Raw genomic sequence first — 27,977 nt, 5'->3', positions numbered from 1 at the left:
GGGGGTCCCCAGCTCGGGGGTCCCCAGCTCGGGGGTCCGCCAGTCCCCTCCGGGAGCCGCAGCCCCCCGGGCGGGCGCGGGGTCAAACATTAACCGGGCGGGTTAATTGATCACCGATTGTCTCCGCGGGGCCGGGCGGGCCCCCCGCGCCACCCCCCGCCATAAAAGCGGGGCCGCGGCGGCCGCCCCGCAGCCCGGGAGCCCCCAGACCCACCATGAGCGGCCTGAGGGCGGTGAGTGGGGGGCTTGGGGACAGCTGGGGGGGGGGGACAAACACACCTGGGGGGACAAACACAGCTGGGCCCCCCCAGATCCGGGGCCAGAGGGGACCCCTTGGTGATATCGTCCCTGCTGGGGGGTGCCACCCCTCCCCAAAGGGACCCCCCCTGGGTGGGGGTCTCGAGGACATGGGGAGCTGCTCCCCCCCCCCCGGGTGGGGTTATGGGGTCAGGGCCAGGCCGGGGGGTGTCCCACAGCACCGGTGGGACCCTCACACCGCCCCCAATAGAGACCCCCGGAGCGCTGTCCCCACCAAGGGATGGGGGGTGGCACCCCCAGGTCCGTCTGTACGCCGGGGGGGACAGCGTGTGGTGGTGTGTGACACCGTGTCACACCGTGCGACAGATAGTGTGCGATAGTGTGCGACACCGTGTGACAAAGTGTGGCATTGTGTGACCCCATGTGACAGCGTGATCCCACAGGGCCAGGCCTGTGCTTGGTGCCGGTGTCCCCCTGTCCCGTGTCTGTGTCCCTGTCCCGTGTCCGTGTCCGTGTCCATGTCCGTGTCCCTGTCCTGTGTCCCTGTCCCGTGTCCCTGCCCCTGTCCCGTGTCCGTGTCTCTGTCCCGTGTCCCTGTCCCTGCCCCGTGTCCCGTGTACATGTCCGTGTCCGTGTCCCTGTCCCGTGTCCGTGTCCCATGTCCGTGTCCCTGCCCCGTGTCCCTGTCCCCACGTGCCCACGCGTGTCCCCCGTCCCCCGCAGGACCCCGACTCCTCCGAGGAGCCCCAACCCGGCAAGGCCAAGACCGAGTTCCGCAACTACACCGTGAGTGGGGTGGGGGGATCCCAAAACCGGGCGGGTCCCGTGGGTCCCGTGGGTCCGTGGCACCCCGGGGTGCTGCGGGGACACGGGGGCTGCCCCGGAGCCCCCCGAACCGCCGGTGCCGCCCCGCAGGAGGGGAAGCTGCTCGACCGCGTGTACAACACCTACCTGCTGATGCACACCCACCAGACCGTGGAGTTCGTCCGCAGGAAGGTGGGGACGGCCCCGTGTCCCCCCGTGTCCCCCGTGTCCTCCGTGTCCCAGCCCTCCCTGCCCGCACCCCAAATCCAGCCCCGCCGCCCCATCCCACCCCTCTCGGGGGGCACCGGGGGGCACCGAGCCCCCTGCCCGGCCTCGGGGCGGGCACGGCGCTGTCCCCACGCGCGGCGTGTCCCCAGAGCGCGCAGTACGGCTCCTGCTCGCTGCGGAGGATGAGCGCGATGGAGGCGCTGCAGCTGCTGGATCAGCTCGTGGACGAGTCGGACCCCGACGTGGATTTCCCCAACTCCTTCCACGCCTTCCAGACGGCCGAGGGCATCCGCCGGGCGCACCCCGACAAAGGTGGGGCCCCAGCCCGCCCCTGTCCCCGCCGCGGTCCCCACCCCACGGGTGACACGGCCCCGCTCGCCCCCAGACTGGTTCCACCTCGTGGGGCTCCTGCACGACCTGGGCAAGGTGCTGGTGCTCTTCGGGGAGCCCCAGGTGAGCGGCACGCGTGGGAAGGGGTTCGGAGGGTTCCCCCCGCGGCCGGGGGACCCTCGGGGGGTGCCGTGACCCGCCGTGCCCCCCGGCAGTGGGCGGTGGTCGGGGACACCTTCCCGGTGGGCTGCAGGGTGCAGAAGTCGGTGGTCTATGGGGACTCCACCTTCCACGACAACCCCGACACCAAAGACCCCCGGTACAGGTGAGCCGGACCCCCGGGGGGTTTTTGGGGGGCGGGGGTCGCACCCCCGGCCCGGCCGGGCTGTGGTGGGGGGGGTCCGGCCGCTCAGCCCCCGCCCCATCCCCAGCACCGAGTACGGGATGTACCAGCCCGGCTGTGGCCTGGACAACGTCCTCATGTCCTGGGGCCACGATGGTGAGTTTGGGGTGCTGGGGGGGGTCCCTCCTGGGGCAGAGCCCCCCACCCCAAACAGGGCCCTGGTGCTAACCCCCCCCCCCCCCCCCACTGCCCCCTTTGCAAGAACTGCAGCCCTTGGCGTGGGGCGGGGGCTGCTCCTCTGGGGGGCTGCAGCTCCTGGGGGGGGGGTCTCTGTGACTCGGGGGGTCTCTGCCCCTCTGGGGCTCCCCCCGGTGGGGGTTCAGCCCCTCCCCACGCCCCCTCCCCTTTTCAGAGTACATGTACCAAGTGATGAAGTTCAACAACTTCGCCCTGCCCAAGGAGGTGAGCTCAGCCCGGGGGGGGGGGGGGGTGGGGGGCTCAGGGACCCCCGGCAGGTTTGGGGGTGCGGGGGGTGCCCTAAACCCGTGTGCCCCCCACCCCCACTGCCCAGGCCTTCTACATGGTTCGCTTCCACTCCTTCTACCCCTGGCACGCCCACGGCGACTACGGCCACCTGTGCTCGGAGGAGGACCGGCGCATGCTGCCCTGGGTCCGCGAGCTCAAGTGGGTGTCTGGGGGGGTTGGGGGGCTCGGCCGGGCCCCCCGCGCCTTTGGGGGGTCCAGCTCCCCCTAATCCCGACCCCCCATCTGCCCCACAGCAAGTTCGACCTGTACACCAAGCAGGAGGAGCTGCCCGACGTGCAGCAGCTCCGCGCGTACTACCAGGGCCTCATCGACAAATACTGCCCGGGGCAGCTCTGCTGGTGACCCCAAAATCCTGCCGGGACCCCCAAAACCCTGCCGGGACCCCCAAAACCCTGCCGGGACCCCCAAAACCCTGCCGGGACCCCGCAGCACCCCCAGGCCCTGCAATAAACCCGCTCCTGCAGCACCCCCGTGCCGGTCCCTCCCCACGGGGGTACCCCTGCCCCGGGCAGGACCCCCCAAATCCCGGAGAGTGGCGGGGCTGGAATGTCCAAGGCTTTAATTAGAAAATTATAGGAAACCTCTGGGCTTGGGCTGAGCCGGGCGGGGGGAGCACCCCAAAGTGCCTGGGGGACCCCAAAGTGACACGGGCAGGGTGACAGGAGGGCTGGCACTGCCCCGCGGGCACAGAGCCCCCACCCGCTCTGAGCCCCCCACCCTAGGGTCTGGAGGGGTCCCCAGGGGTCCCTGGGCACTGCAGGGGGGTCACCCACATTGGGGCCGGGGCCCCAAAGGGTCCCCAGACACTGGGACATGTCCCCAAGCACCCCTCAAACCCTAGGGGGGTCCCCAGGGAGCAGGGACAGGTCCCCAGGAGTGCCTGGACACTGGGGAGGTGTCCCCAAGGCAGAGGGAGATGTCCCCAAGGGGTCCCCAGGCTGGGGCAGGTGTCCCCATCGACAGAGGGAGGTGTCCCCAAGGGGTCCCCAGGCTGGGGGAGGTGTCCCCAAGGGGTCCCCCAGGCTGAGGGAGGTGTCCCTAAGGGGGTCACCAGGCAGAGGGAGGTGTCCCCAAGGGGTCCCTAGACAGAGGGAGGTGTCCCCAAGGGGTCCCTAGGCAGAGGGAGGTGTCCCCCAGGCTGGGGCAGGTGTCCCCAAGGGGTCCCTCAGACAGGGGGAGGTGTCCCCAAGGGGTCCCCAGACAAAGGGAGGTGTCCCCAAGCCCCGGGCATGTCCCCAGCCCCACGGCCACACCGTGCTGAAGGCACTGGCACACGGGCACCCCCCGGGCCGGGGTCCCACAAGCGCTGCCCCCCCAGCTGGGGACTCTCTGCCTGTGCCCCATTTCTGGGGGGCTGCGGGGGGCTACTTCTTCCTCTTGTTGCCGTGCCGGCCCTCGTTCCCCCGCGCCCCCTCGGTGCCCCGTGCCCCCTCGGTGCCCCGTGTCCCCTCGTTCCCCCGTGCCCCGTTGCGCTCACCCCGGTGGTCCCGGGGCCCTTTGTGGCGGGCGGGGGTCGCGCCCCCCCGGGCCCGCCGGGCCAGGACCCGCAGCAGCCCCGCGGTGGCGGCCACCAGGTAGAGGGACCAGAGCAGGACAGGGCCCGAGCAGGGCTGGCACAGGCGGCGCACGGAGCTCAGCAGGCGTGGCAGCAGCGCCTGGGCCCCGCGGCGCGGAGGGGGCTGGTCCTGGGGGGAAATGGGGTCAGGGGGCTTGGCCTGGGGGGAAATGGGGGTCAGGGGGAGATGGGGTCAGGGGGCTTGTCCTGGGGGGAAATGGGGTCAGGGGGCTTGTCCTGGGGGAATGGGGTCAGGGGGCTTGTCCTGGGGGGTGGGGCAGGGGGAAATGAGGTCGGGGGGGAAATAGGGGCAGGGGGCTTGTCCTGGGGGGAGAGGGGGTCAGGGGGCTTGTCCTGAGGGAATGGGGTCAGGGGGAAACAGGGTCAGGGGGGAAATAGGGGCAGGGGGCTTGTCTTGGGGGGAAAGGGGGTCAGGGGTCTTGTCCTGGGGGAATGGGGTCAGGAGGGCTTATCCTGGGGGGAAAAGGGGTCAGGGGGATTGTCCTGGGGGAAAAGGGGTTCAGGGGGGGTTTGTGCTGGGGGACAAATGGGGTCAGGGTGTGGGACGGGACTGGGGGTGCCGGAAAAGGGTCAGGGGCCAAAAAGGGTGATCGTGGTGTGGGAGGGAAGAGGGTCTGAGTAAGGGAAGGGGGGATGGGGGCTGATAAAGGGGATCAGGGTGAGGGAATGGGGTTGGGGGCCGAGAAAGGGGCTCGGGGCAAGTGAAAGGGGTCAGGGAGGGGGAGGTGGGGCCAGGGGGTCAAGGGAGAGATGGGGGTGAGGGAAGGGGGAGATCAGGGGCTGAAAAAGGGGGTCAGGGGCTGAAAAAGGGGATCAGGGGCTGAAAAAGGGGGTCAGGGGGCCAAGGAAGTGGGACAGGGAGAGGGAAGGGGGAGATCAGGGGCTGAAAAAGGGGGTCAGGGGCTGAAAAAGGGGGTCAGGGGTGAGGGAAGGGGGCTGAAAAAGGGGGTCAGGGGGCCAAAAAAGTGGGGCAGGGAGAGGGAAGGGGGCTTGAGGGGTGAAGGGCGCGGGAAGGGGATGGAGGTGAAGGAAGAGAGGGACAGAGCAATGGAATAGGGTCAGGGAGGGTCGGGGGCAAGGCAGGGGGGTCGGGATCCTGGCGGTGGGATCAGCAGCGCTGAAGGCCGGGGGTCAGGAGCCCGGGAGGGGTCTCCCCGTGCCCACCTTGAGGCCGTGCTGGCTGAGCAGGGACTCCAGCGTGGGGTCACCCAGGGACACGGCCGGGAAGAACTCCTGCACGTGCTGCCGCCGCCACCACGGCGCGGGGCTGCGGGCACGGGGGTCCGGTGAGCCCAAAGCCCCCCGAGGCCGGGCTGGGGGCTGCAGGGGTCCCTCCCCGCTCACCTGCCCTCGCTGGGGGTCGTGAACCAGTACTTGTAGAGCTGGGCCCGCAGGAAGGTGGGAGGGCGGGCGTGGAACGGGTACCGGGACTCGTCTGTCTGCACCAGGCGGATCACTGCGGGACAGGGGCAGAGCTGGGACAGCCTGGCACGGCGGGGACAGCCCTGGTGTACCCCAAAACACGCCCAGGGACAGCCCCAGTGCAGCGGGGACAGCCCCAGTGCACCCCAAAACACAGCTGGGACAGCCCTGGCACAGCGGGGACAGCCCTGGTGTACCTCAAAACACAGCGGGGACAGCCCCAGTGCACCCCAAACACAGCGGGGACAGCCCCAGTGCACCCCAAAACACAGCAGGGACAGCCCCAGTGCACCCCAAACACAGCAGGGACAGCCCCAGCACAGCGGGGACAGCCCTGGTGCACCCCAAACACAGCAGGGACAGCCCCAGTGCACCCCAAACACAGCGGGGACAGCCCCAGTGCACCCCAAAACACAGCGGGGACAGCCCCAGCACAGCGGGGACAGCCCCAGTGCACCCCAAAACACAGCAGGGACAGCCCCAACACAGCAGGGACAGCCCTGGTGTACCCCAAAACACAGTGGGGACAGCCCCAGTGCACCCCAAACACAGTGGGGACAGCCCCAGCACAGCAGGGACAGCCCCAGTGCACCCCAAACACACCCAGGGACAGCCCCGGTGTACCCCAAAACACAGCAGGGACAGCCTGGCACGGCAGGGACGGACCCAGTGTACCCCAAAACACAGTGGGGACAGCCCCAGTGCACCCAAACACAGCAGGGACAGCCCCAGCACAGCGGGGACAGCCCCAGTGCACCCCAAACACAGCGGGGACAGCCCCAGTGCACCCCAAACACAGCAGGGACAGCCCCAGTGCACCCCAAACACACCCAGGGACAGCCCCAGTGCACCCCAAACACAGCAGGGACAGCCCCAGTGCACCCCAAACACACCCAGGGACAGCCCCAGTGCACCCCAAACACAGCAGGGACAGCCCCAGGAAACCCCAAACACAGCAGGGACAGCCCCAGTGCACCCCAAACACACCCAGGGACAGCCCCAGTGCACCCCAAACACACCCAGGGACAGCCCCAGTGCATCCCAAACACAGCAGGGACAGCCCCAGCACAATGGGGACAGCCCCAGTGCACCCCAAACACAGCGGGGACAGCCCCAGTGCACCCCAAACACAGCAGGGACAGCCCCAGCACAGCAGGGACAGCCCCAGTGCACCCCAAACACAGCGGGGACAGCCCCAGTGCACCCCAAACACAGCTGGGACAGCCCCGGCACAGTGGGGACAGCCCCAGTGCACCCCAAACACACCCAGGGACAGCCCCAGTGCACCCCAAAACACAGCAGGGACAGCCCTGGCACAGTGGGGACAGCCCCAGCACACCCCAAACACAGCAGGGACAGCCCCGGTGCACCCCAAACACACCCAGGGACAGCCCCAACACAGCGGGGACAGCCCCAGTGCACCCCAAACACACCCAGGGACAGCCCCAGTGCACCCCAAACACAGCAGGGACAGCCCCAGTGCACCCCAAACACAGCAGGGACAGCCCCAGTGCACCCCAAACACAGCAGGGACAGCCCCAGTGCACCCCAAACACAGATGGGACAGCCCCAGCACAATGGGGACAGCCCCAGTGCACCCCAAACACGCCCAGGGACAGCCCCAGCACAGTGGGCAGAACCCAAACCTAAACAGGGACGCCCCAAACACACCCGGGGACACCCCCAAGGCTGCAGGAACACCCCAAACCCAAACAGGGACACCCCAAAACCACGGTGGTACCGATGCTGGGGAGGTCCCACCATACCCTGGGTCCCCAGAGCCCCCAGCCCCATGTCCCCTCTCCCCAGCCCCATGTCCCCTCTCCCCAGCCCCATATCCCCTCTCCCCAGCCCCGTGTCCCGTCCCCAGCCCCATATCCCCTCTCCCCAGCCCCATATCCCCTCTCCCAGCCCCATATCCCCTCTCCCCAGCCCCATATCCCCCACCCCCAGCCCCGTGTCCCCTCTCCCCAGCCCCATATCCCCACTCCCCAGCCCCATATCCCCACTCCCCAGCCCCATATCCCCTCTCCCCAGCCCCATATCCCCTCTCCCCAGCCCCATATCCCCTCTCCCCAGCCCCATATCCCACCCCCCAGCCCCATATCCCGCCCCTGACCGTCGGGCTGTCCCTGCAGCAGGCGCAGCAGCAGGGCACTGAACCAGGGGCTGCCCTGGTGGGGCCCGAGGGCGGCGAACCAGAGCTGCCAGTCCAGGCGGGGCTGGTGCGGGGCCACCACGGCCGGGGCCACGCTCACGTTCCCGGGCTTGTACATGAACTCGATCTCCTGCGGGATGGCAGCGGCTGGCACGGCAGTGGGCACCGGGCAGGGCATGGCACCCACCCCACCCAGTGCCCGGAGCCGCCTCAGCCCCGGGAAAAGGATATTCCTGCCCAAAATCCTGGGATTCTGGAGCAGGATACCTCCAGCACCTGATCCTCACCAGGAAAAGGACATTCCCACCCAAAATCCCAGGATTCTGTAATAGGGACACTGCCAGAACCCATTCCAATTAAGTGCCTGGAGTCACCTCAGCCCCGGGAAAAGGACATTCCCACCCAAAATCCTGGGATTCTGGGGCAGGACACCTCCAGAACCCATTCCTACCCAGCGCCTGGAACAGCCTCAGACCCGGGAAAAGGATATTCCTGCCCAAAATCCTGGGGTTCTGTAACAGGGACACCTCCAACACCTGATCCTCAACAGGAAAAGGACATTCCTGCCCAAAATCCTGGGGTTCTGTAATAGGGACACTGCCAGAACCCATTCCAATTGAGACTCACCATCCAGCTGTGCCCATCCCTGTGCCTATCCCAGACTCACCATCCAGCTGTGCCCATCCCAGACTCACCGTCCAGCTGTGCCCACCCCGTGCCCATCCCAGACTCCCCATCCAGCTGTGCCCATCCCTGTGCCCACCCAGACTCACCGTCCAGCTGTGCCCGTCGTAGCTGCCCTCCAGGATGACCTCGGGCCGGCCGCCCACGCCGGTCATCCTGCGGAAGAGCCCGTAGGAGTTGACCAGCTGGAAGCGCTCCACGGCCCCGAACATCTGGTGGATGCCGGGCCACAGCTTCCCGTTGGACTCGTGCTCGATGTAGGTGAAGGGCACCTGGGGGGCAGGGGGGCTCTGTCACGGCCTGGGGGGGTTTGGGGGTCCCCAGGAGCCCCGTGGCCCCCAGCCTCACCAGGCTGACAGCGAACAGCCCCACGGTGGCCGTGCCCATGATGGCCCACTGCAGGGTGGCCCAGAGCTTCCAGAAGCATCCCCGGAGGCAGACACAGCTGGGGGGGCACAAATGGGGGGTTGTGGGGGCAAAGAGGCTCAGCCCCCCTGGTTTGGGGGTTAAACCCCTCCACACTGAGTCTGACTGCTCAAATCCCGGAGTGGGGTCACCCCTTCCCAGCTCCCAGGGTGTCACCTTAGTGTCCCCCATGCCCCCAGGGGCACCCCAGTGTCCCCCATTCCCCTAGGGGCACCCCAGCATGTCCCCTAAAGCCCCAGGGTCACCCCGGTGTCCCCCACACCCTTAGGGTCACCCCGATGTCCCCTATACTTCCAGGGGCACCCCGGTGTCCCCCATGGTCCTGAGGGCACCCCAGTGTCCCCCACAGCCCCAAGGTCACCCCGGTGTCCCCCATGGCCCCGGGGGCACCCCGGTGTCCTCCATGGGCATCTCAGTGTCCCCCATGCTCCTGGGGCACCCTGGTGTCCCCCACAGCCCCAGGGTCACCCCAGTGACCCCCACACCCCTGGGGTCACCTCAGCATCCCCCATGGCCCTGAGGACACCCCGGTGTCCCCCACGCCCCCAGGGTCACCCCAGTGTCCCCCACAGCCCCAGGGGCACCCCGGTGTCCCCCAGACCCACCGGTACAGGGCCACCAGGATCTCCCAGGACAGGGACAGGAAGGCCACCCCGACCAGCGGCAGGGTCACGGTGCGCAGCCAGGTGGTGAACTCGTGGTAGGTGAAGGCTGCAGGAGGGACAGCCGGCTCAGGCCCGGCCCCGGTGCCCGGGGGAGGGCGCAGGGCTGTGCCCCCGGCACGTACCCACTCTGGACTCCAGCACCCTCCTGTCCCAGTCCAGCTCCAGGCCGAAGTAGTGCACGGTCCAGCAGAGCAGCAGCCCGTAGGTGCTGAGCTCCAGCAGCGTGCCCAGCACCCAGCCCAGCCTGGGGGGCCAGCCTGGGGCAGGGAGGGCTCAGAGCCGGCCCGGGACCCCCCTCACCGCCCTGGGGTCACCCACGGGCACAGGGCCCTGCCCACGGTGTCACCCGCCTGTCCCCTGCCCAGCCTGGAAAGGACCCCCCAAAACCAGGGATGATGGGGGTCCCAGTGCTTCCAGCAATGCAGGGAAAGGGAATGAGGAGGGAAAGGGCAGCAGCAGCAGGACCTCACTGGGACACAGAATTCCCAAGGGTGGGAGCCCTTTGTGGGGTGACAGCAGTGCCAGAATTCCCAAGGGTGGGAGCCCCTTGTGGGGTGACAGCACTGCCAGGAGGGATGGCCTCACACAGATCATTTATCCTTCCTTAATTCCCTGATTTCAGAGGGAAGTGAAACCTCCTCCTCCCCCACAAGTGGCTGTGACCCATTGGAGCTCCAGCACCATGGAGGATCCAGAAAATCCTGGGATGTTTGGGTGGGAAGGGACCCCCAAAGTTCTCCAGTGCCACCCCTGCCATGGCAGGGACACCTCCCACTGTCCCAGGCTGCTCCAGCCCCAGTGTCCAGCCTGGCCTTGGACATTCCAGGGATCCAGGGGCAGCCCCAGCTGCTCTGGAAATTCCTCATTCCCAATCTCCCATCCATCCATCCCTCTGGCAGTGGGAGCCATTCCCTGTGTCCTGTCCCTCTGTCCCTTGTCCCTGCCCGTGGGGGCTGGAAGGGGATGGGATTTACAGCCCCTTCCCACCCCACCCATCCCCTGATTTCACAACTGTGCCCCACACCCCTGGCGTCCCCCGGGCACAGCCCCTGCGCCGGGGTGAGCGTGGCAGCTCCCACAGCGTGTCCCCCGTGTCCCCTGTCCCCCCAGGAAGGGTCCCCCACCCCGAGGGGGGCTCGGGGGTCTCACCAGCACCGTGCCTCTTGCGGGGCCGGCCCAGCCAGCGCCCCACGTGCTGCTCGTCCAGCAGGGAGGAGGTCAGCACGATGGTCAGCGCGTTGAAGAAGTTGTAGTTGCCCGTGAGGATGATGAGGACCTGCAGCAGCACCTGGGGGGGACAGGACGGGGTCGGGGGTGTCACACGGGGCTGGGGGACAGAGGATGCTGGGCACAGCCTGACCAGCACCTCCAGTCAACAAAGAGTGAGTACACTGGTATCTAACACACACTAAACACAGCAGATATGGCACCTAAAAAATCCCAAAGTTAATGAAATCTCAACTCAACAAAGAGTGAGTACACTGGTATCTAACCCACACTAAACCCAGCAGATATGGCACCTAAAAAATCCCAAAATTAATAAAATCTCAGATCAACAAAGAGTGAGTACACCAGTAATTAGCCAACACTAAATCCACCACACTCACTAATATGCCCCCCCAAAAAAACCCCAAAATTAATAAAATCTCAGATCAACAAAGAGTGAGCACGCTAGTATCTAACCCACACTAAACACAGCAGACATGCCACCTAAAAAATCCCAAAATTAATGAAATGTCAAATCAACAAAGACTGAGTGTACCAGTAATTAGCCAACACTAAACCAAGCACAGTCAATAGTACACCACCCAAAAAAATCCCAGAATTAATAAAATTTCAAATCAACAAAGACTAAGTACACCAGTAAGTAGCCAACACTAAACCCAGCACACTCACTAATATGCCGCCCCGAAAAACCCCCAAATTAATAAAATCTCAGATCAACAAAGAGTGAGTACGCTAGTATCTAACCCACACTAAACCCACCACACCCACCAGTACACCACCCCAAAAAAACCCCAAATTAATAAAATCTCAAATCAATAGATTTAGTATGCTAATAATTGACCCACACTAAACCCAGCACCCACCATTCCACCACCCAAGGCCCCAGATGAACAAACCCCAACCCCAGGGCAGAACCCCACAGCAGCAGCAGGAGGCACCTGGCAGTAGAAGGCGAAGAGGCGCAGGCGGCGCAGGGGCGCGAAGAAGAGCGCGGGCACGGCCACCTCGATGACGTAGGTGCCCACCACGCTGAGCTTCTGGAACCACACGGGCAGCTGGTGGGCCAGCCAGGCGCCCGGCGTGGGGATGCACTGGCTCTCGTAGTGGTAGGTCAGCGCTGGGGGGCACAGGAGGTTCCAGGGGGGATTTCCATAATTTATTTCCCCAAAAATTCAACCTAATTCAGGATTAATCCCAGTTTCCCCCACTGCCAAGCACAAGCAATGCTGAAAACTTCCTGGTGCAAAAATATTTCCAAATTGAGGGGTACCTCAGAATGGGGGACACAGGGGGCTTTCCATAATTTACTTCCCAAAAATTGAACCTAATTCAGGATTAATCCCAGTTTCCCCCACCACAGAGCACAAGCAATGCTGAAAACTTCCTGGTGCAAAAATATTTCCAAATTGAGGGGTACCTCGGGGCTGGGGGACACAGGAGATTACAGGTGGGGCTTTTCATAACTTACTTCCCAAAAATTGAAACTAATTCAGGGTAAATTCCAGTTTCCCCTACCCCAGTGCATGAGCAATGCTGAAAACTTTCTGGTGCAAAAATATGTCCAAATTGAGGGGTACCTCAGGGCTGGGGGACACAGGGGGCTTTGGGGGGCTTTCCATAATTTATTTCCCACAAAATTGAACCTAATTCAGGGTTAATCCCAGTTTCCCCCACTGCCAAGCACAAGCAATGCTGAGAACTTTCTGGTGCAAAAATATGTCCAAATTGAGGAGTACCTCGGGGCTGGGGGACACAGGAGATTCCAGCTGGGCTTTCCATAATTTATTTCCCACAAAATTGAACCTAATTCGGGATTAATCCCAGTTTCCCACACCCCAGAGCACAAGCAATGCTGAAAACTCCCCGGTGCAAAAATATTTCCAAATTGAGGGGTACCTGAACCCCAAAGCCCCTCTCTCACCTGTGAGCCCCCAACACCTGAACCCCAAAGCCCCTCTCTCACCTGTGAGCCCCCAACACCTGAACCCCAAAGCCCCTCTCTCACCTGTGAGACCCCAACACCTGAACCCCCAAGCCCCCCAAGACCTGAACCCCAAAGCCCCCCCTCACCTGTGAGCCCCCCAACCCTGAACCCCAAAGCCACCCCTCACCTGTGAGCCCCCCAACACCTGAACCCCAAAGCCCCCCAAGACCTGAACCCAAAGCCCCCCCTAACCTGTGAGCCCCCCAAGACCTGAACCCAAAGACCCTCTCTCACCTGTGAGCCCCCCAAACCTGAACCCCAAAGCCCCCCAAGACCTGAACCCCAAAGCCCCCCTCACCTGTGAGACCCCAACACCTGAACCCCAAAGCCCCTCTCTCACCTGTGAGCCCCCCAAGACCTGAACCCCAAAGCCCCCCAAACCTGAACCCCAAAGCCCCTCTCTCACCTGTGAGCCCCCAAACCTGAACCCCAAAGCCCCCCAAACCTGAACCCCAAAGCCCCCCTCACCTGTGACCCCCCAAACCTGAACCCCAAAGCCCCCCAAACCTGAACCCAAATCCCCCCTCACCTGTGAGCCCCCACCAGGTGGGGCAGCGGCTGGTGAGCTTCACCACGCCCGAGGCGAACATGAGGCGGAAGAGGAGCCAGCGCACGGCCCAGAAGGTGACGGCGTCGTGGGGTCTCCAGGCCGGGGACCCCCACCGCAGCAGGCGCAGGGGGGCCACCAGCACGGCCAGGAACCCGGCCTCCAGCAGCAGGCTGTCCCTGGGCGGGGGGCACGGCGCTGGGACCCCCGCCCTGCACCCCACACGGGCTGGGGACACGGCCATGTCCTGCTCGTGGGGCTGGGGACATGGCCACACAGCGAGAGTGGGGCTGGGGACACGGCCACCATCTACATGTGGGGCTGGGGACATGGCCATGCCCCGCTCATGGGGCTGGGGACATGCCCACACAGCGAGAGTGGGGCTGGGGACTCAGCCACCCTGTGTGTGGGGCTGGGGACACGGCCACCATCTATATGTGGGGCTGGGGACACGGCCACACAGCCAAAGTGGGGCTGGGGACTCGGCCACCATCTATATGTGGGGCTGGAGACACGGCCACCATCTATATGTGGGGCTGGGGACACGACCACCATCTATATGTGGGGCTGGGGACACGGCCACCCCCTGTATGTGGGGCTGGAGACACGGCCACCATCTATATGTGGGGCTGGGGACACGACCACCATCTATATGTGGGGCTGGGGACACGGCCACCCCCTGTATGTGGGGCTCCCCACCCCAATGTGCCTTAGTCCCCAAAGTCCCCCACAGCCCCTGTCCTTGTCCCCACAGCCCCCCACACCCCTCACTCTGGTCCCCACAGCCCCCTGCCCCACTGTGTCACCCACCCCACCCCTCAGAACCCCCTGTGCCCCCCGCCCTGGGGTCCCGGGGTGGTTCCCCAGCCCCCCAAAAGCCCCGGGGAGGGGGCCCTGACTCACCACTGGAAGTACAGGAACACCTGCCCCACCTGCAGAGAGGGGGAGCGGGGTGGGGGCTCAGCCGGGGGGTCTGACACCCCCAGACCCTTCCCCGTGGGGAGAGACCCCCTGGGCTCCCCGGGGCTCTGGGGCAAGGAGCAGAGGGAGGTGACAGCCACCCCTGGGAGGTGACAGCCACCCCAGGGAGGTGACAGCAGTGCCAGGAGGGATGGCCTCACACAGACCATTTATCCTTCCTTAATTCCCTGATTTCAGAGGGAAGTGAACCCTCCTCCTCCTCCTCCTCCCCCCACACCCATCTCTGACCCACGGGAGCTCCAGCACCAGGGAGGATCCAGTGAATCCTGGGATGTTTGGGTGGGAAGGGACCCCCAAAGTTCTCCAGTGCCACCCTGCCATGGCAGGGACACCTCCCACTGTCCCAGGCTGCTCCAGCCCCAGTGTCCAACATTTCCTTGGGCATTCCAGGGATCCAGGGGCAGCCCCAGCTGCTCTGGCAATTCCTCATTCCCAATCTCCCATCCATGGCTGCCCTCTGGCAGTGGGAGCCATTCCCTGTGTCCTGTCCCTCTGTCCCTTGTCCCCAGGCCGGGCTGGATGGCCTCGGGCACAGTGGGACGTGTCCCTGCCCTGGGGGCTGGAAGGGGATGGGATTTACAGCCCCTTCCCACCCCACCCATCCCCTGTCTCCATCTCTGTGCCTCCCCCAGCACGCCAGGAGCTGGCAGGACGCGCCACCACCCCGCTGTCCCCTCTGTCCCCGCTGTCCCCTCACCTGGTACAGCGACAGGTAGAACCCAGCGAGCAGAGCGAACACCAGGCAGTCCCTCAGGGCGTCCCAGAGCAGCGCCCCGAGCGCTGCCAGCACCCCCAGCAGGCACAGCAGCTCCATGCCCTGCTCCGTGTCCAGCCCCAGGCGCGGGCACAGCCACAGCAGCGTGGGCACGTCCCGCAGCTGCTCCCACAGCCCCTTCCCGCCGGGCCGCAGCACGCGGCGCGCCGGCAGCAGCCCCGAGCGCCCGTACAGCCCTGCCGGGAGGGACCTGCTGGCCTCTGAGCCCCAAAAACTCTGCCCAGCGCGGGTTAACCCCACATTTCCCCACCCCAGTGCACCAGCAAGGCTAAAAGTTCCTGGTGCAGAAGTGTTTCCAAATTGAGGGGCACCTTGGGGCTGGGGGACACAGGGGGCTTTCCATAATCTAATTCCTAAAAATTGAACCTAATTCGGGATTAACCCCAGATTTCCCCACCACAGAGCACCAGCAAGGCTAAAACTTCCTGCTGCAAACGTGTTTTCAAATTACCTCGGGGCTGGGGGACACAGGGGGCTTTGGGGAGGCTTTCCATAATCTACTTCCCAAAAATTGAACCTAATTTGGGGTTAATCCCAGTTTTCCCCACCACAGAGCACAAAAACTTCCTGCTGCAAAAGTGTTTCCAAATTACCTCGGGGCTGGGGGGCTTCAGAGGGGGCCTTTCCATAATATATTTCCCAAAAATTGAACTCAATTCAGGGTTAACCCCAGATTTCCTCACCCCAGTGCATGAGCAAGGCTAAAACTTCCTGCTGCAAAAGTGTTTCCAAATTACCTCGGGGCTGGGGGGTTTCAGAGTGGGCCTTTCCATAATTTATTTCCCAAAAATTGGACCTAATTCAGGGTTAACCCCAGATTTCCCCACTATCCTGGTTCCCCTGGCCCCACTCCCGGTTCCCCCGGCCCCACTCCCGTCCATATCCCGGTTCCCCCGGCTCCACTCCCGGCTCTGTCCCGGTTCTCCCGGCCCCACTCCCAGCCCTATCCCGGTTCCCCGTCCCTGTCCCGGTTCCCCGGCTCTATCCCAGTTCCCCCGGCCCCACTCCCGGCTCTGTCCCGGTTCTCCCAGCCCTATCCCGGTTCCCCGTCCCTATCCCGGTTCTGTCCCGGTTCCCCCGGCCCCACTCCCAGCCCTATCCCGGTTCCCCCGTCCCTATCCCGGTTCCCCGTCCCTATCCCGGTTCCCCCGTCCCTATCCCGGTTCCCCGTCCCTATCCCGGTTCACCCGGCCCCACTCCCAGCCCTATCCCGGTTCCCCCGGCTCCACTCCCGGCTCCGCCCCGGTTCCCCCGTCCCCAGTCCCAGCCCTATCCCGGTTCCCCCGTCCCTATCCCGGTTCCCCCGTCCCCACTCCCAGCCTTATTCCCGGTTCCCCAATCCCTGTCCCGGTTCCCCCGACCCCAGTCCCAGCCTTATCCCGGTTCCCCCCTCGCTATCCCGGTTCCCCCGGCTGCACTCCCGGCTCCGCCCCGGTTCCCCCGGCCCCGTGCCCGCTCCCCGCGGCGGTACCGGGGATCTGCACGTAGAGGGAGCCGAAGGCGGCGATGTAGACCGCGGCCAGCCCGGCCAGGAACAGCGCCCGCGGCCGCTCCAGCCCCGCCGTGGCGGCCATGGCGGCGCGCGGCGATGACATCAGCGGCGCCGTGACGTCAGCGGCGCGCGGGGCGCGTCACGGAGCGCGGGAAGGACGAAAATGGCGGCGGCGGCAACCGGGGGATGAGGAGGGGCCGGTGAGGGGCGGGATCGGGATGGGATGGGGACTGGGACCGGGATCGGGATCACAGTCAGGACTGAGGTTTGTATAGGGTCCGGGATCAGGATCATGATTGGAATTGAAGTTTGGATGGGGATCAGGGTCACAGTCGGGATTGATCTTTGGATGGCGACTGGGTTCGGGATCGGGATCATGGTCGGGATTGAGGTTTGGATGGGGTCTGGGATTGGGAACAGGATCACGGTCAGGATCAAGGTTTGGATGGGGACCGGAATCGGGATCATGGTTGGAATTGAGGTTTGGATGGGGATCAGGGTCATGGTCAGGATTGAGGTTTGGATGGGGACTGGGATCGGGATCACGGTTGGAATCAAGATTTGGATGGGGACCAGGATCGGGATCATGGTTGGAATTGAGGTTTGGATGGGGTCTGGGATTGGGATCAGGGTCATAGTTAGGATTAAGGTTTGGATGGGGACCAGGATCAGGATCAGGGTCAGGATTGAGGTTTGGATGGGGACTGGGATCGGGATTGGGATTGGGATCAGCGTCAGGATTGAGGTTTGGAAGGGGACCAGGATCAGAATCATGGCTGGAATTGAGGTTTGGATGGGCACTGGGATTGGGATCGGGATCATGGTCGGGATTGAGGTTTGGATGGGGACCAGGATCAGGATCACGGTTGGAATCAAGGTTTGGATGGGGATCAGGGTCACGGTCAGGATTGAGGTTTGGATGGGCACTGGGATCAGGATCATGGCTGGAATTGAGGTTTGGATGGGGACTGGGATCGGGATTGGGATCAGGGTCAGGATTGAGGTTTGGATGGGGACCAGGATCGGGATCAGAATCACGGTCGGGACTGATGTTGAGAGCGCAGTTGGGGTAGGGATCGGGATGGGAATTGGGGTCGGGGTCTGCATGGGGATCGGTTTGGGATCGAGAGTGGAACTGAAGATGGGGTTGGGATCGGGATCGAGGCTGGGTACAGGACCAGGGCAGAGTTAGGGATGGGAATTGGGGTCGGCGTCAGGTGAGGGAATGGGACCGGGATCAGGGCTGGGACTGGGCTCCAGACTGGGAATGAGTTTCAGGTCGGCTCAGGGTAGAGACTGAAGTTAGGGTCAGGGTCAGGATTGGGATTGGGGTCACGATCAGGGTCAAAGTCAGGACCAGGCTTGGCAGTGGGATTGGGGTGGGGATTTTCCAGCCCAAACAATTCCCTGTAGCCTGAGCTGTCCCCGTTCCCACCCAGCCGAGCTGTGATTCCTGCAGAACTCCCCCTGGAGCTGTCCAGGACACTCATTCCCTGAGGGAGCAGCTTCCAGCCGCTTTTGGGCTCTCTGCAGTGGGGATCCCACCATGGAGGAGGTGGATTCCCGTTTCCAGCACCTGCTGCAGCCCATCCGTGACCTCACCAAGAACTGGGAGGTGGATGTGGCTGCCCAGCTCGGGGAGTACCTGGAGGAGGTAACGGGGACACCCCCAGAGCTCCTTGTGTCCCCTGCCCCTCCTTTTCCCTGTCCTTTTTCCTCCTTTTCTTCCTCATTTTCTTCCTCCTTTTCTTGCTCTTTTTATTCCTCATTTTCCCTCTCCTTTGCCCTCCTTTTCTTCCTTTTGTCCCTCTCCCCCTTCTTTTCTCCCTCTTTTTATTCCTCCTTTTCTTCCTTTTATCCCTCTTTTCCCCCTCATTTTCTTTCATTTTTCTTCCTTTTCTTCCTCTCTTTCCCTCTCCTTTTATCCCTCCTTTTCTCTCTTTTTTCCTTTTTTAATTTATTTTATCCCTCTTTCCCCCTCTATTTCTTCCTCTTTTTATCCCTCCTTTTCTTCCTTTTCTTTCTCATTTTCTCTCTCCTTTTTCCTCCTTTTATCTCTCCTTTTATCTCTCCTTTTCTTCCTTTCTTTCCCCCTCCTTTTTCCTCCTCTTATTCCTTTTCTTGCTCTGATTCCTCCTCCTTTTATCCCTCCATTTCTCCTCCTTTTCTCTCTCCTTTTTTCTCCTTTTATGCCTCCTTTTCTTCCTTTTCTCCCTCTCCTTTTTCCTCCTTTCCTCTGTTTCCTCCTCCCTTTGTCCCTCTGTTTATCCTTCCTCTTCTTCTGTTTCTTCCTCCTTTTATCCCTCTTTTTGTCCCTCCTTTTCTCCCTCCTTTTCTCTGTCCTTTTTCCTCCTATATCCCTCATTTTCTTCCTTTTCTCCCTCTCCTTTTTTTCTTATTCTCCCTCTCCTTTTTCCTCCTTTTCTTCCTCCGTTTCCTCCTCCTTTTATCCCTCTTTTTATCCCAAAACCTGACAGAAACCCCTTGTAGGTCTGCATGCAACACCGAGGTAAGGTGTGCTGACTTCAAGCCATAAAACAGAAATTACATTGTTGAGAGGGAAATTGGACTGGAAACAAATTTCAAAATGGGGCCTTCCAAAAGAATTTCATAGAATTAAAATTTTAGTTCAATTAAAAAATTAATTTTAGAGAATTAAAGCTGTGGAAGATGCTTTGTAGCAAGACTGTGTGGATTAAAAATATAAGTGATTAGTGTTAGAATTAATAGTAGAATTGTGTGGCAGAAATAAGCTGAAAAAATAAAGGATTGTAACCATGAAATAAGTTAGCTTCTAATAGAACAACGTTGAGTTTTACATCTGTCTCACCCTGCACCGAGGCCGATAACAGAATAAAATCTTTTAAAACACCTCTCAGTCACCCCATTTCTAAAAGTAAAACCCAACCCTGCCTCTCCCAGCTGGACCAGATCTGCATCTCCTTCGACAACGGCAAAACCACCATGAACTTCATGGAGGCAGCGCTGCTGATCCAGGGCTCTGCCTGCATCTACAGCAGGAAGGTGAGCACACCCCTCACCCCTGCCCCATCCCCGTCCCATGGGAGTGATTTCAGCTCATTGTCTCAAATTTTATCCTAATTTCTCCTAATTTCCCTCCTAAATTTGATCCGCTTGTAGGTGCTGGTGTAGGCACCTTCCCCTCTCAGGGAACAGCAGGGATTTTGCTGTCCTGCAGGGTGGGATGTAAAATCCAATTTTGTCACAAAATCATGGGATATTGGTTCTTTTTGAGCACAAAGTCCTGGAATGGTTTGGGTAGGAGGGGACCTCAAAGCCCATCCAGAGGGCAGGGACACTTTCCACTGTCCCAGGCTGCTCCAAATTTAGGGATTTCCTCAAGTTTGGCCATGGAACGGCTGAAAAAAAAAGGGAAAAGAGCACCAAAACCCCATAGAATTGAGGTCTGTAATGGGAGGGGGGAATCCCTCGGGTGGAGGGCCTTTCCCAGCTCCAGCTGCTGTTTTCCAGGTGGAATACCTGTACATGCTGGTGTGCCAGACGCTGGACTGCATCTCCAACAAACAGTGAGTGGGATTTTCCCTTCCCAGAGGGGAATTTGTCCTGCAGAACCCCTGCTCCGGCTCTGTCCTGCTGCTGCCCTGATCCTGGGCCATCCCCATTCCCATCCCTGCCCTGGGAGGTGCATCCCGGGCTTGGGAATGCCAGCACAGGGATAGCACACACACAACCAGGGGTGGTTTTCCTTCTGGTTCATGGTGATTTAGGAGTCCAAAGGAGCCTTTTCCAAAAGGAGAATCCCTTCGGAATGTGCTGCCAGCTCCTTTGGACTTTTGCACTGACACAACAAGAGGGAAAACCCCATTTTTTTTGGGGTTTTCCCACCTGGAGGGCCCACAGCAGGGCTGGAGGGACCCTTTCCCACCATCCCCATGGATCCTGAGCCCGTTTTTCCCTAGGAGGGAGAAGCTCCCCACTTCCCTGGGCACCGACGGCCGCGATGCCGACGCCACCTTCACGGACGAACAGGAGGAGGTGAGGCGGGCTCTGTGCCCCACATCCTGCTCCAGGGGGGCTCTCGGTGTCCCTGCCAGCTGGGGTGACACTTGGGGGGCTTTCCTGCAGTTCCTGTCCCTGGATGACATCCCAGAAACCAGCCAGGCCAGCGTGGACATCAGGAGGGGCCAGCAGCCTGCTGTAAGAGAAACCAGTTGCATTTTATGCCTCCTTTTATTTCTCCTTTCTCTCCTTTGAGTCCTCTGTTTATTCCTTCTTGCTCCTTTTCTCTCTCCTTTTTTCCTATATTCCTTCTGTTTATCCTTCTCTTTCCCCCTCCCTTTCTCCCTTTTATCTCTCTTTTTATCCCTCCTTTCCTCCCCTCCACGTCCCCATTTTCCCGGGTGAATCCCGGGGCCATCCAGCCGGGGTGGTGGCCTTGGGGACATGACACCTTTCCCAGGCTCTCTGCCACCTCCCTGTCCCTTCCCAGGCTGTGAACATCGTTCCCCTGACCCCCATGGCCCTGGTGCCCCCGGAAGAAGGGGAGAAGAAGGACAACCCCCTCCTGAGGTGCCATTCCTGGGATTGTCCCCTGTCCCCTCCCCTGGGTGGCATTGTACCATGTCCCCTTCCCTGGTGGCATTGTCCCCTGCCCCCTCCCCAGTGGGATTGTCTCTTGTCCCCTCCTCTGCTCCAGGTCCTGTGTGGCATTGTCTCATGTCCCCTCCCCTGGTGGGATTGTCCCATGTCCTGTCCCCTGCTCCAGTCCCTGGGTGGCATTATCCCATGTCCCCTTTCCCTGGTGGGATTATCCCGTGTCCCCTCCCCTGCTCCACTCCCTGGGTTGGCATTGTCACCTTCCCTGGTGGCATTGTCCCATGTCCCTTCCCCTGGTGGGATTGTCCTGTGTCCCCTCCCCTGCTCCAGTCCCTGGGTGGGATTGTCCCGTGTCCCCTCCCCTGGTGGGATTGTCCCATGTCCCCTCCCCTGGTGGGACTGTCCCATGTCCTGTCCCCTGCTCCAGTCCCTGTGTGGCACTGTCCCATGTCCCCTCCCTGCTGGCATTGTCCCATGTCCACTCCCCTGGTGGGATTATCCCCTGTCCCCTCCCCTGGTGGCATTGTCCTGTGTCCCCTCCCCTGCTGGAACTGTCCCATGTCCCCTCCCCTGGTGGGATTGTCCCATGTCCTGTCCCCTGCTCCAGTCCCTGAGTGGCATTGTCCCTTGTCCCCTCCCTGCTGGGATTGTCCCTTGTCCCCTCCCCATGGGATTGTCCCGTGTCCCCTCCCTGCTGGGATTGTCCCGTGTCCCCTTCCCTGGTGGGATTGTCCCGTGTCCCCTCCCCAGTGGGATTGTCCCCGTGTCCCCTCCCTGCTGGGATTGTCCCGTGTCCCCTCCCCTGGTGGGATTGTCCCATGTCCTGTCCCCTGCTCCAGTCCCTGGGTGGCATTATCCCATGTCCCCTTTCCCTGGTGGGATTATCCCGTGTTCCCTCCCCTGGTGGCATTGTCCCATGTCCTGTCCCCTGCTCCAGTCCCTGGGTGGCATTATCCCATGTCCCCTTTCCCTGGTGGGATTGTCCCATGTCCCCTCCCCTGGTGGGATTGTCCCATGTCCCCTCCCTGCGGGGCCATCCAGGCCGGCGCCGTGCTGTTGTGGGAGCCAGGGCTGGCACAGGGGCTGGCACGGGGGACCCTGGGGACACTGGGGACCCTGGGGACAGCGCCCTGCCGGTGCTGCCGCAGCCGGCGGGGCGAGGTGCTGGCGAGCCGCAGGGATTTCCGCATGAACACCTCCACCCCGCACGCCTCCGGCGCCTTCCTGCTGGAGCTCTCCGGGCTCTCCCCCACCCACCCGCAGCAGGAGCAGCGCCTGGCCACGGCCACAGGTACCCGGGGCTCTGGGCTGGCCGTGCCACTGTCGCTGTCACTGCCAGCACTCACTGTCACCGTCCCCGGCAGCGGCTCCGGGATGCGGCCCCGCGGAGCGTCCGAGCGCTGGCACGGCGCTGGTGCGGGCACTGAGCTTCTGCGAGGAGGCAGGTGAGGGTGGCACCTGCCCCGGGTGTCCTCCCTGTGTCCCTCCAGGGTGCTGGGGAGGAGGGTGAGGGGTGGATTCATCCCTGACAGGAGGGGACAGTCAGTGCTGGGCTGTGCTCCAGGGAACAGGGACAGGAGGAGAGGGAACGGCCTCAGGGGTGGATTTTGGGGAATTCCCTCCTGGAAAGGGCTGTGCAGCCCTGGCACAGGGCTGGATCCCCATCCCTGGAGGGGTTTTACATCCCTGTGGGTGTGGCACTCGGGGACACGGGCAGGGGTGGCCCTGGCAGTGCTGGGAACGCTTGGATTTGGGCTCTGAGGGATCTTCCAACCCATTCCCTGCTCCTGCCCTCTGCTGCCCTGCCCTGGCAGGACAAGCTCCTGAGGGAATTCCTTGGCACACAGGGTGGGAATGGGGAGTCCTGGAAGCTTCTCCAACCTCTGCCCGTTCCCACCCCTCCAGGTGCTGCAGAACCTGACGATGATGACGTTCCCGGGGCCCTGGGGAATGACATGGAGGTGACCCCGGCCCCTAACGAACACATCGAGGCTCAGAGGGTCTGTGTGGGCAGGGGCTTGGGGGCTGCCTGTGCTCCTTCCCTGGAGCCCCTCACTCCTTCCCTGGAGCTCCACAGCTCCTCACTCCTTCCCCAGAGCCTTGTGTTCCTTCCCTGGAGCCCCTCACTCCCTCCCTGGAGCCCCACAGCTCCTCACTCCTTCCCCAGAGCCCCAGAGCCTTGTGTTCCTTCCCTGGAGCCCCACAGCTCCTCACTCCTTCCCCAGAGCCCCAGAGCCTTGTGTTCCTTCCCTGGAGCCCCTCACTCCTTCCCTGGAGTCCCACAGCTCCTCACTCCTTCCCCAGAGCCCCAGAGCTTTGTGTTCCTTCCCTGGATCCCCTAAATCCTTCCCTGGAGCCCCACAGCTCCTCACTCCTTCCCCAGAGCCCCAGAGCTTTGTGTTCCTTCCCTGGAAGCCCTCACTCCTTCCCTGGAACCCCTCACTCCTTCCCTGGAGCCCCTCACTCCTTCCCCAGAGCCCCACAGCTCCTCACTCCTTCCCTGGATCCCTGGAGCCCCTTGTTCCTTCCCTGGAGCCCCTCACTCCTTCCCCAGACCCCTGGATCCCCCCACCCCCCGTTTCCCTGCCCCCCAGTCCCTCACTGTCGCTCCCCACGTCCCCCAGAGCACGCCCCGGACCCGGGGGTACATCCTTCGGGAGAGACCCCCGTGCCAGGAGCCCAGAGCCCTCAGCAAGGTAAGGGGGGGCCTGGAGCCAGGGAGATCCCAAAGCTGAGCAGGATGGGACCCCTGGGACAGCCCAGAGCCCTGCCCATCCTCACCCCTGTGCCAGGAGGAGCCCAATCCATGGCAGAGCCTCGACCCCTTCGGAGAATCCGAGGAGAAGCCCTTCAGGAGAGGTATTTTGGGGGAAACGGGGCAGCTCCAGGGGCCCGTGCTGGGTCATTCCTGGCCACGTGTCCCTCGGTGTCCCCAGCCCCACAGAGGGACATTCCCAGCCCCACAGAGGGACATTCCCAGTTCATGGGGGGTCATTCTCAACCCCACAGAGGGTCAGTCCCAGTTCATGGGGGGTCATTCCCAACCCCACAGAGCGTCATTCACTCCCAGCCCCACAGAGGATCAGTCCCAGCCCCACAGAGGGACATTCCAGTTCATTGGGGGTCATTCCCAGCCCCACAGAGCGTCATTCATTCCCAGCCCCACAGAGGGTCAGTCCCAGTTCATGGAGGGTCATTCCCAACCCCACAGAGGGTCCTTCATTCCCAGCCCCACAGAGGGACATTCCCAGTTCATGGGGGTCATTCCCAGCCCCACAGAGCGTCATTCACTCCCAGCCCCACAGAGGATCAGTCCCAGTTCATGGAGGGTCATTCCCAGCCCCACAGAGGGTCAGTACCAGTTCATGGAGGATCATTCCCAGCCCCACAGAGGATCAGTCCCAGTTCATGGAGGGTCATTCCCAGCCCCACAGAGGGTCAGTACCAGTTCATGGAGGGTCATTCCCAGCCCCACAGAGGATCAGTCCCAGTTCACGGGGGGTCATTCCCAGCCCCACAGAGGGTCATTCCCAGCCCCACAGAGGGTCATTCCCAGTTCCACGTCCCCATCCCCATGGCAGGTCCTTCCCAGCCCCCCAGTGGATCCCTCCCAGCCACATGGGCACCCTCAGGTGTCCCCGTCCCCACGCTGGGTTATTCCAGCCCCACAACATCCAGAGGGGCCCCTTCCCCCTCCCAGCCCCCGTTGGTGGCCGCACCCCCGGTGTCACCCGTGTCACCTGCAGGGAGGCCCTTCCTGGTGCCACACGGCCTGGATGACATGGTTGGAGGCAAGAGGAAGAGGAAGGGCCCGAGGAAGCTGCAGGATTTCACCAGATGGTTCTCTGCAGCCTGTGAGTGATTCCCGTGGGATCCTGTGGGGTGGAGATCCAAAAGGATTTGAAAACCTTTGCAGAGGGATTTAACAGCCCTGCGCACGTGGCACTTGGGGACACGGGCAGGGGTGGCCTTGGCAGTGCTGGGGGGGACTCGGTGGGCTCTGAGGGCTTTTCCAACTTTGATAAACCCATGGAATTCCCATCCAGTGATTATTTCTGACCTGCTTCCCACAGACAACAACGTCACGGAGGGCCGGAAAAGCAGGAGGAAGGGCCCCACCTTCGCAGGTGAGGGGACACGGGCAGGGACACATTCCCTGTCCTGGGGGACACCAGGGGCTGGATCCTGCAGTGGGGAAGGACACCCCAAAACTGGGGAAATGCACACCAGGAGATGGATCCTGCAGTGGGGAAGGACACCCCAAAACTGGGGGAAATGGGCACCAGGGACTGGATCCTGCAGTGGGGAAGGACACCCCAAAACTGGGGAAATGGACACCAGGGGCTGGATCCTGCAGTGGGGAGGGCATGGAGGGGAAGGACACCCCAAAACTGGGGAAATGGACACCAGGAGATGGATCCTGCAGTGGGGAAGGACACCCCAAAACTGGGGAAATGGGCACCAGGAGATGGATCCTGCAGTGGGGAGGGCATGGAGGGGAAGGACACCCCAAAACTGGGGGAAATGGGCACCAGGGGCTGGATCCTGCAGTGGGGAAGGACACCCCAAAACTGGGGGAAATGGACACCAGGAGATGGATCCTGCAGTGGGGAGGGCATGGAGGGGAAGGACACCCCAAAACTGGGGGAAATGGACACCAGGGACTGGGTCCTGCAGTGGGGAAGGACACCCCAAAACTGGGGAAATGGGCACCAGGAGATGGATCCTGCAGTGGGGAAGGACACCCCAAAACTGGGGAAATGGGCACCAGGAGATGGATCCTGCAGTGGGGAGGGCATGGAGGGGAAGGACACCCCAAAACCAGGCAAGGGGAGCCTGGGAAGGGCCTGGGATGCCTGGGGGTGGCAGAGGGGCCATCCCCTGTTTTAGGGGGTGCAGGGGGGCCATCCCCAATCCCCGTTCCCAATCCCTGCAGACCTGGAGGTGCTGTACTGGCGGCAGTTCAAGGAGCGGCTGGCGGCGCAAAGGAAGCTCCAGAGCCGGAGGGTGAGTGGGGTGGGGGCTGAACTGGGGGGCTGAGGGGCTCCAGCAGCCCCTTGCCACGCTCTGGGGGTGCTCAGGGGGGGCTCAGGGCTGTTCCTCCCACAGGGGCTGCTGAGGGAGCTGGAGCCAGAGCTGGAGCTGGAGCCAGAGCTGGAGCAGGAGTGCGGCGTGGACGGCGAGGAAGGAGCAGGTGCTGGAACCCAGAACCCCAAATCCCTCCTGCCTGGGGAGCCTTTCTTTCCCTCCTGAGGGTCTGGGGAGGTCCCAGAAGGTTGGGGGGGTCCTCAGGGGGCACTGAGGGGGTGTCAGGGGGCACTGAGGGGTGTCCCCATCCAGCAGATGATGATTTTGTGGAGCACGAGGACATGGAGCCTGAGGCGCCAGAGGAGCTGGAGGAAGGAGCCCAGGGTGAGCTGCTGACCGACCCTTCCCTCCCCAATTCCCCAGCCTGTCTGTCCCTGAGGGTCCCCTGTCCCTCCCGTGGGGGTGGCAGGGTGCTGTGACCCCTTTTCCCACAGACCCCCCTGAACTCGGCTACGAGGAGCTGGTGCGCAGGAACGTGGTAGGTGCTGGTGGGGGGACGTGGGGGTGACTCCAGACGGTCACGGTGTCCCCTGGAGGCTTGGGGGTGTCCCCAGGAGCGGCGGGGTGTCCCCATGGCTGTCCCTGTCCCCAGGAGCTGTTCATGGCCAGCTCCCAGAAGTTCGCGCAGGAGACGGAGCTGTCCCAGCGCATCCGGCAGTGGGAGGAGCGCATAGAGCCGCTGCTGCAGGAGCAGGCACGGACCCCGACCCCGGGCTGGGTGGGACTTGGGGGGCACTGCCCGGGCTGGGCTGGGGGCTGGCACTGCCCTGCTCACCCCTGAACACCCGGTACCCACCCCTGAGCGGCCCAGACCCACCCCGGAGCCCCCTGCCCACACTGAGCCTCCTCTGCCCCTCCCTCTGCACCTCTGAGCCCCCTGTCCCTGACTGTCCCCTTGCTGTCCCCTCCCTGTCCCCTCATACCTGCAGGAGTCCTGTGCCCCGTTCCATGTCCGTGGGTAGGGGCTGGCACTGACCGGTGACACTCACTGTCCCCCAAGAAACCTGTGGTCCATTCAATGTCCGAGCCTAGGGACTGGCACTGACCAGTGACACTCCCTGACCCTCCCTGTCCCCTCGCTGTCCCCTCCCTGTCCCCAGGAGTCCCGTGTCCTGCTCAATGTCCGTGCCCAGGGGCTGGCACTGACCAGTGACCCTCCCTGACCCTCCCTGACCCCCTCCCTGTCCCCTGCTGTCCCCAGGAGTCCCGTGTCCCGTTCAATGTCCAAGCCTAGGGACTGGCACTGACTGGTGACCCTCCCTGACCCTTGCTGACCCCTCACTGTCCCCAGGAGTCCCGTGCCCCCTTCGATGTCCGTGCCTACGGGCTGGCACTGACCAGTGACCCTCCCTGACCCTCGCTGTCCCCTGCTGTCCCCAGGAGTCTCGTGACCCGTTCAGTGTCTGAGCCTAGGGGCTGGCACTGACCTGAGACATTCCCTGTCCCCTGCTGTCCCCAGGAGTCCCGTGCCCCCTTCGATGTCCGTGCCTATGGCCTGCAGCTGACGGAGCGCTGTGCGGAGCTGGGCCAGTGGCACTCTCTGGCCAGCCTGGTGGCCGGGCAGCCCCCGTTCGAGGTGTGCCGCTACCTGCTGGCCTCGCTGCAGCTGGTAAGGCCCCGGGGGTCCCTGGGGGGGTCACTGGCCGTGCCAGGACCCCCGGCCACCCGCTGTCCCCTCCGCAGGCCAACGACGGGCAGGTGGAGCTGGCACAGGACGAGGGGCTGGAGGAGGCGCTGGACACGGTGCGGCTGCGGCTGCTGACGGACTGCCCGGCGCACGAGAGGTTCCAGAACTTACAGCTGCCCTCCCAGAGAGACCCCGACCCCAAATAAACCCCCAAATAAACCCCCCTTTGCTAAGGAAA

The 27,977-nt window shown here is 62.9% G+C and overlaps 3 protein-coding genes across 7 annotated transcripts; 2 read left to right on the top strand and 1 right to left on the bottom strand.

Moving 5' to 3' along the window:
* Window positions 1–160: 160 nt before the first annotated feature.
* Window positions 161–3,089, top strand: MIOX (myo-inositol oxygenase). Of its 2 annotated transcripts, XM_030261611.4 has the most exons (10): window positions 178–233; window positions 982–1,044; window positions 1,174–1,254; window positions 1,440–1,602; window positions 1,676–1,743; window positions 1,836–1,945; window positions 2,052–2,119; window positions 2,376–2,425; window positions 2,535–2,647; window positions 2,743–2,975. In XM_030261611.4, the coding sequence occupies exons 1-10, from the start codon at window positions 216–218 to the stop codon at window positions 2,849–2,851; spliced, it is 843 nt and encodes a 280-aa protein (XP_030117471.3). In that variant the 5' UTR covers window positions 178–215; the 3' UTR covers window positions 2,852–2,975. The 2 variants fall into 2 exon arrangements, with proteins under 2 accessions (XP_072774197.1, XP_030117471.3); XM_072918096.1 differs by lacking the exon at window positions 2,052–2,119 and having other exon boundaries at window positions 161–233; window positions 2,743–3,089.
* LMF2 (lipase maturation factor 2) lies at window positions 3,052–16,555 on the bottom strand. Of its 2 annotated transcripts, XM_030261610.4 has the most exons (14): window positions 16,426–16,555; window positions 14,877–15,130; window positions 14,102–14,130; window positions 13,181–13,377; window positions 11,606–11,784; window positions 10,590–10,728; window positions 9,563–9,697; window positions 9,381–9,486; window positions 8,698–8,794; window positions 8,439–8,621; window positions 7,627–7,795; window positions 5,430–5,541; window positions 5,250–5,352; window positions 3,052–4,194 (listed from the first exon to the last, which is right to left on the bottom strand). In XM_030261610.4, exons 1-14 carry the CDS (start codon window positions 16,547–16,549, stop codon window positions 3,874–3,876), a joined length of 2,148 nt encoding a protein of 715 aa, XP_030117470.4. In that variant the 5' UTR covers window positions 16,550–16,555; the 3' UTR covers window positions 3,052–3,873. The 2 variants fall into 2 exon arrangements, with proteins under 2 accessions (XP_030117470.4, XP_072774176.1); XM_072918075.1 differs by lacking the exon at window positions 9,563–9,697.
* Window positions 16,535–27,977, top strand: NCAPH2 (non-SMC condensin II complex subunit H2). Of its 3 annotated transcripts, none has more exons than XM_072918085.1 (21): window positions 16,535–16,646; window positions 17,886–18,100; window positions 19,369–19,470; window positions 19,939–19,994; window positions 20,388–20,463; window positions 20,554–20,625; window positions 20,918–20,997; window positions 22,173–22,315; window positions 22,389–22,469; window positions 22,930–23,024; window positions 23,649–23,720; window positions 23,820–23,883; window positions 24,771–24,878; window positions 25,098–25,151; window positions 25,961–26,031; window positions 26,134–26,218; window positions 26,368–26,436; window positions 26,547–26,590; window positions 26,705–26,806; window positions 27,572–27,721; window positions 27,796–27,977. In XM_072918085.1, the coding sequence occupies exons 2-21, from the start codon at window positions 17,993–17,995 to the stop codon at window positions 27,943–27,945; spliced, it is 1,782 nt and encodes a 593-aa protein (XP_072774186.1). In that variant the 5' UTR covers window positions 16,535–16,646; window positions 17,886–17,992; the 3' UTR covers window positions 27,946–27,977. The 3 variants fall into 3 exon arrangements, with proteins under 3 accessions (XP_072774186.1, XP_041576644.2, XP_072774189.1); XM_041720710.2 differs by having other exon boundaries at window positions 23,817–23,883; XM_072918088.1 differs by lacking the exon at window positions 22,389–22,469 and having other exon boundaries at window positions 23,817–23,883.

Source organism: Taeniopygia guttata, chromosome 1A (assembly GCF_048771995.1).
Source record: "Taeniopygia guttata chromosome 1A, bTaeGut7.mat, whole genome shotgun sequence".
NCBI classification, from domain to species: domain Eukaryota; kingdom Metazoa; phylum Chordata; class Aves; order Passeriformes; family Estrildidae; genus Taeniopygia; species Taeniopygia guttata.
The sequence above is the reverse complement of the archived record's forward strand: the minus strand, read 5'-3'. Positions and strand labels throughout refer to the sequence as shown.

What these genes read in the sequence shown, in the direction of transcription:
- MIOX (XM_072918096.1), top strand. An exon ending in CCGAGTTCCGCAACTACACC is followed by an intron (nt 1,045 to 1,173) that starts GTGAGTGGGGTG and finishes GCCGCCCCGCAG; the next exon opens with GAGGGGAAGCTGCTCGACCG. An exon ending in TGCTCTTCGGGGAGCCCCAG is followed by an intron (nt 1,744 to 1,835) that starts GTGAGCGGCACG and finishes GCCCCCCGGCAG; the next exon opens with TGGGCGGTGGTCGGGGACAC.
- LMF2 (XM_030261610.4), bottom strand. Translation starts at nt 16,549, where the DNA reads ATGTCATCGCCGCGCGCCGCCATGGCCGCCACGGCGGGGCTGGAGCGG. An exon ending in CACCTGGTGGGGGCTCACAG is followed by an intron (nt 11,785 to 13,180) that starts GTGAGGGGGGAT and finishes TGTGCCCCCCAG; the next exon opens with CGCTGACCTACCACTACGAG. An exon ending in GGTGCTGGAGTCCAGAGTGG is followed by an intron (nt 9,487 to 9,562) that starts GTACGTGCCGGG and finishes TCCCTCCTGCAG; the next exon opens with CCTTCACCTACCACGAGTTC.
- NCAPH2 (XM_041720710.2), top strand. Translation starts at nt 17,993, where the DNA reads ATGGAGGAGGTGGATTCCCGTTTCCAGCACCTGCTGCAGCCCATCCGT. An exon ending in GGAGGGGCCAGCAGCCTGCT is followed by an intron (nt 20,626 to 20,917) that starts GTAAGAGAAACC and finishes GTCCCTTCCCAG; the next exon opens with GCTGTGAACATCGTTCCCCT. An exon ending in TGCTGGCCTCGCTGCAGCTG is followed by an intron (nt 27,722 to 27,795) that starts GTAAGGCCCCGG and finishes TCCCCTCCGCAG; the next exon opens with GCCAACGACGGGCAGGTGGA.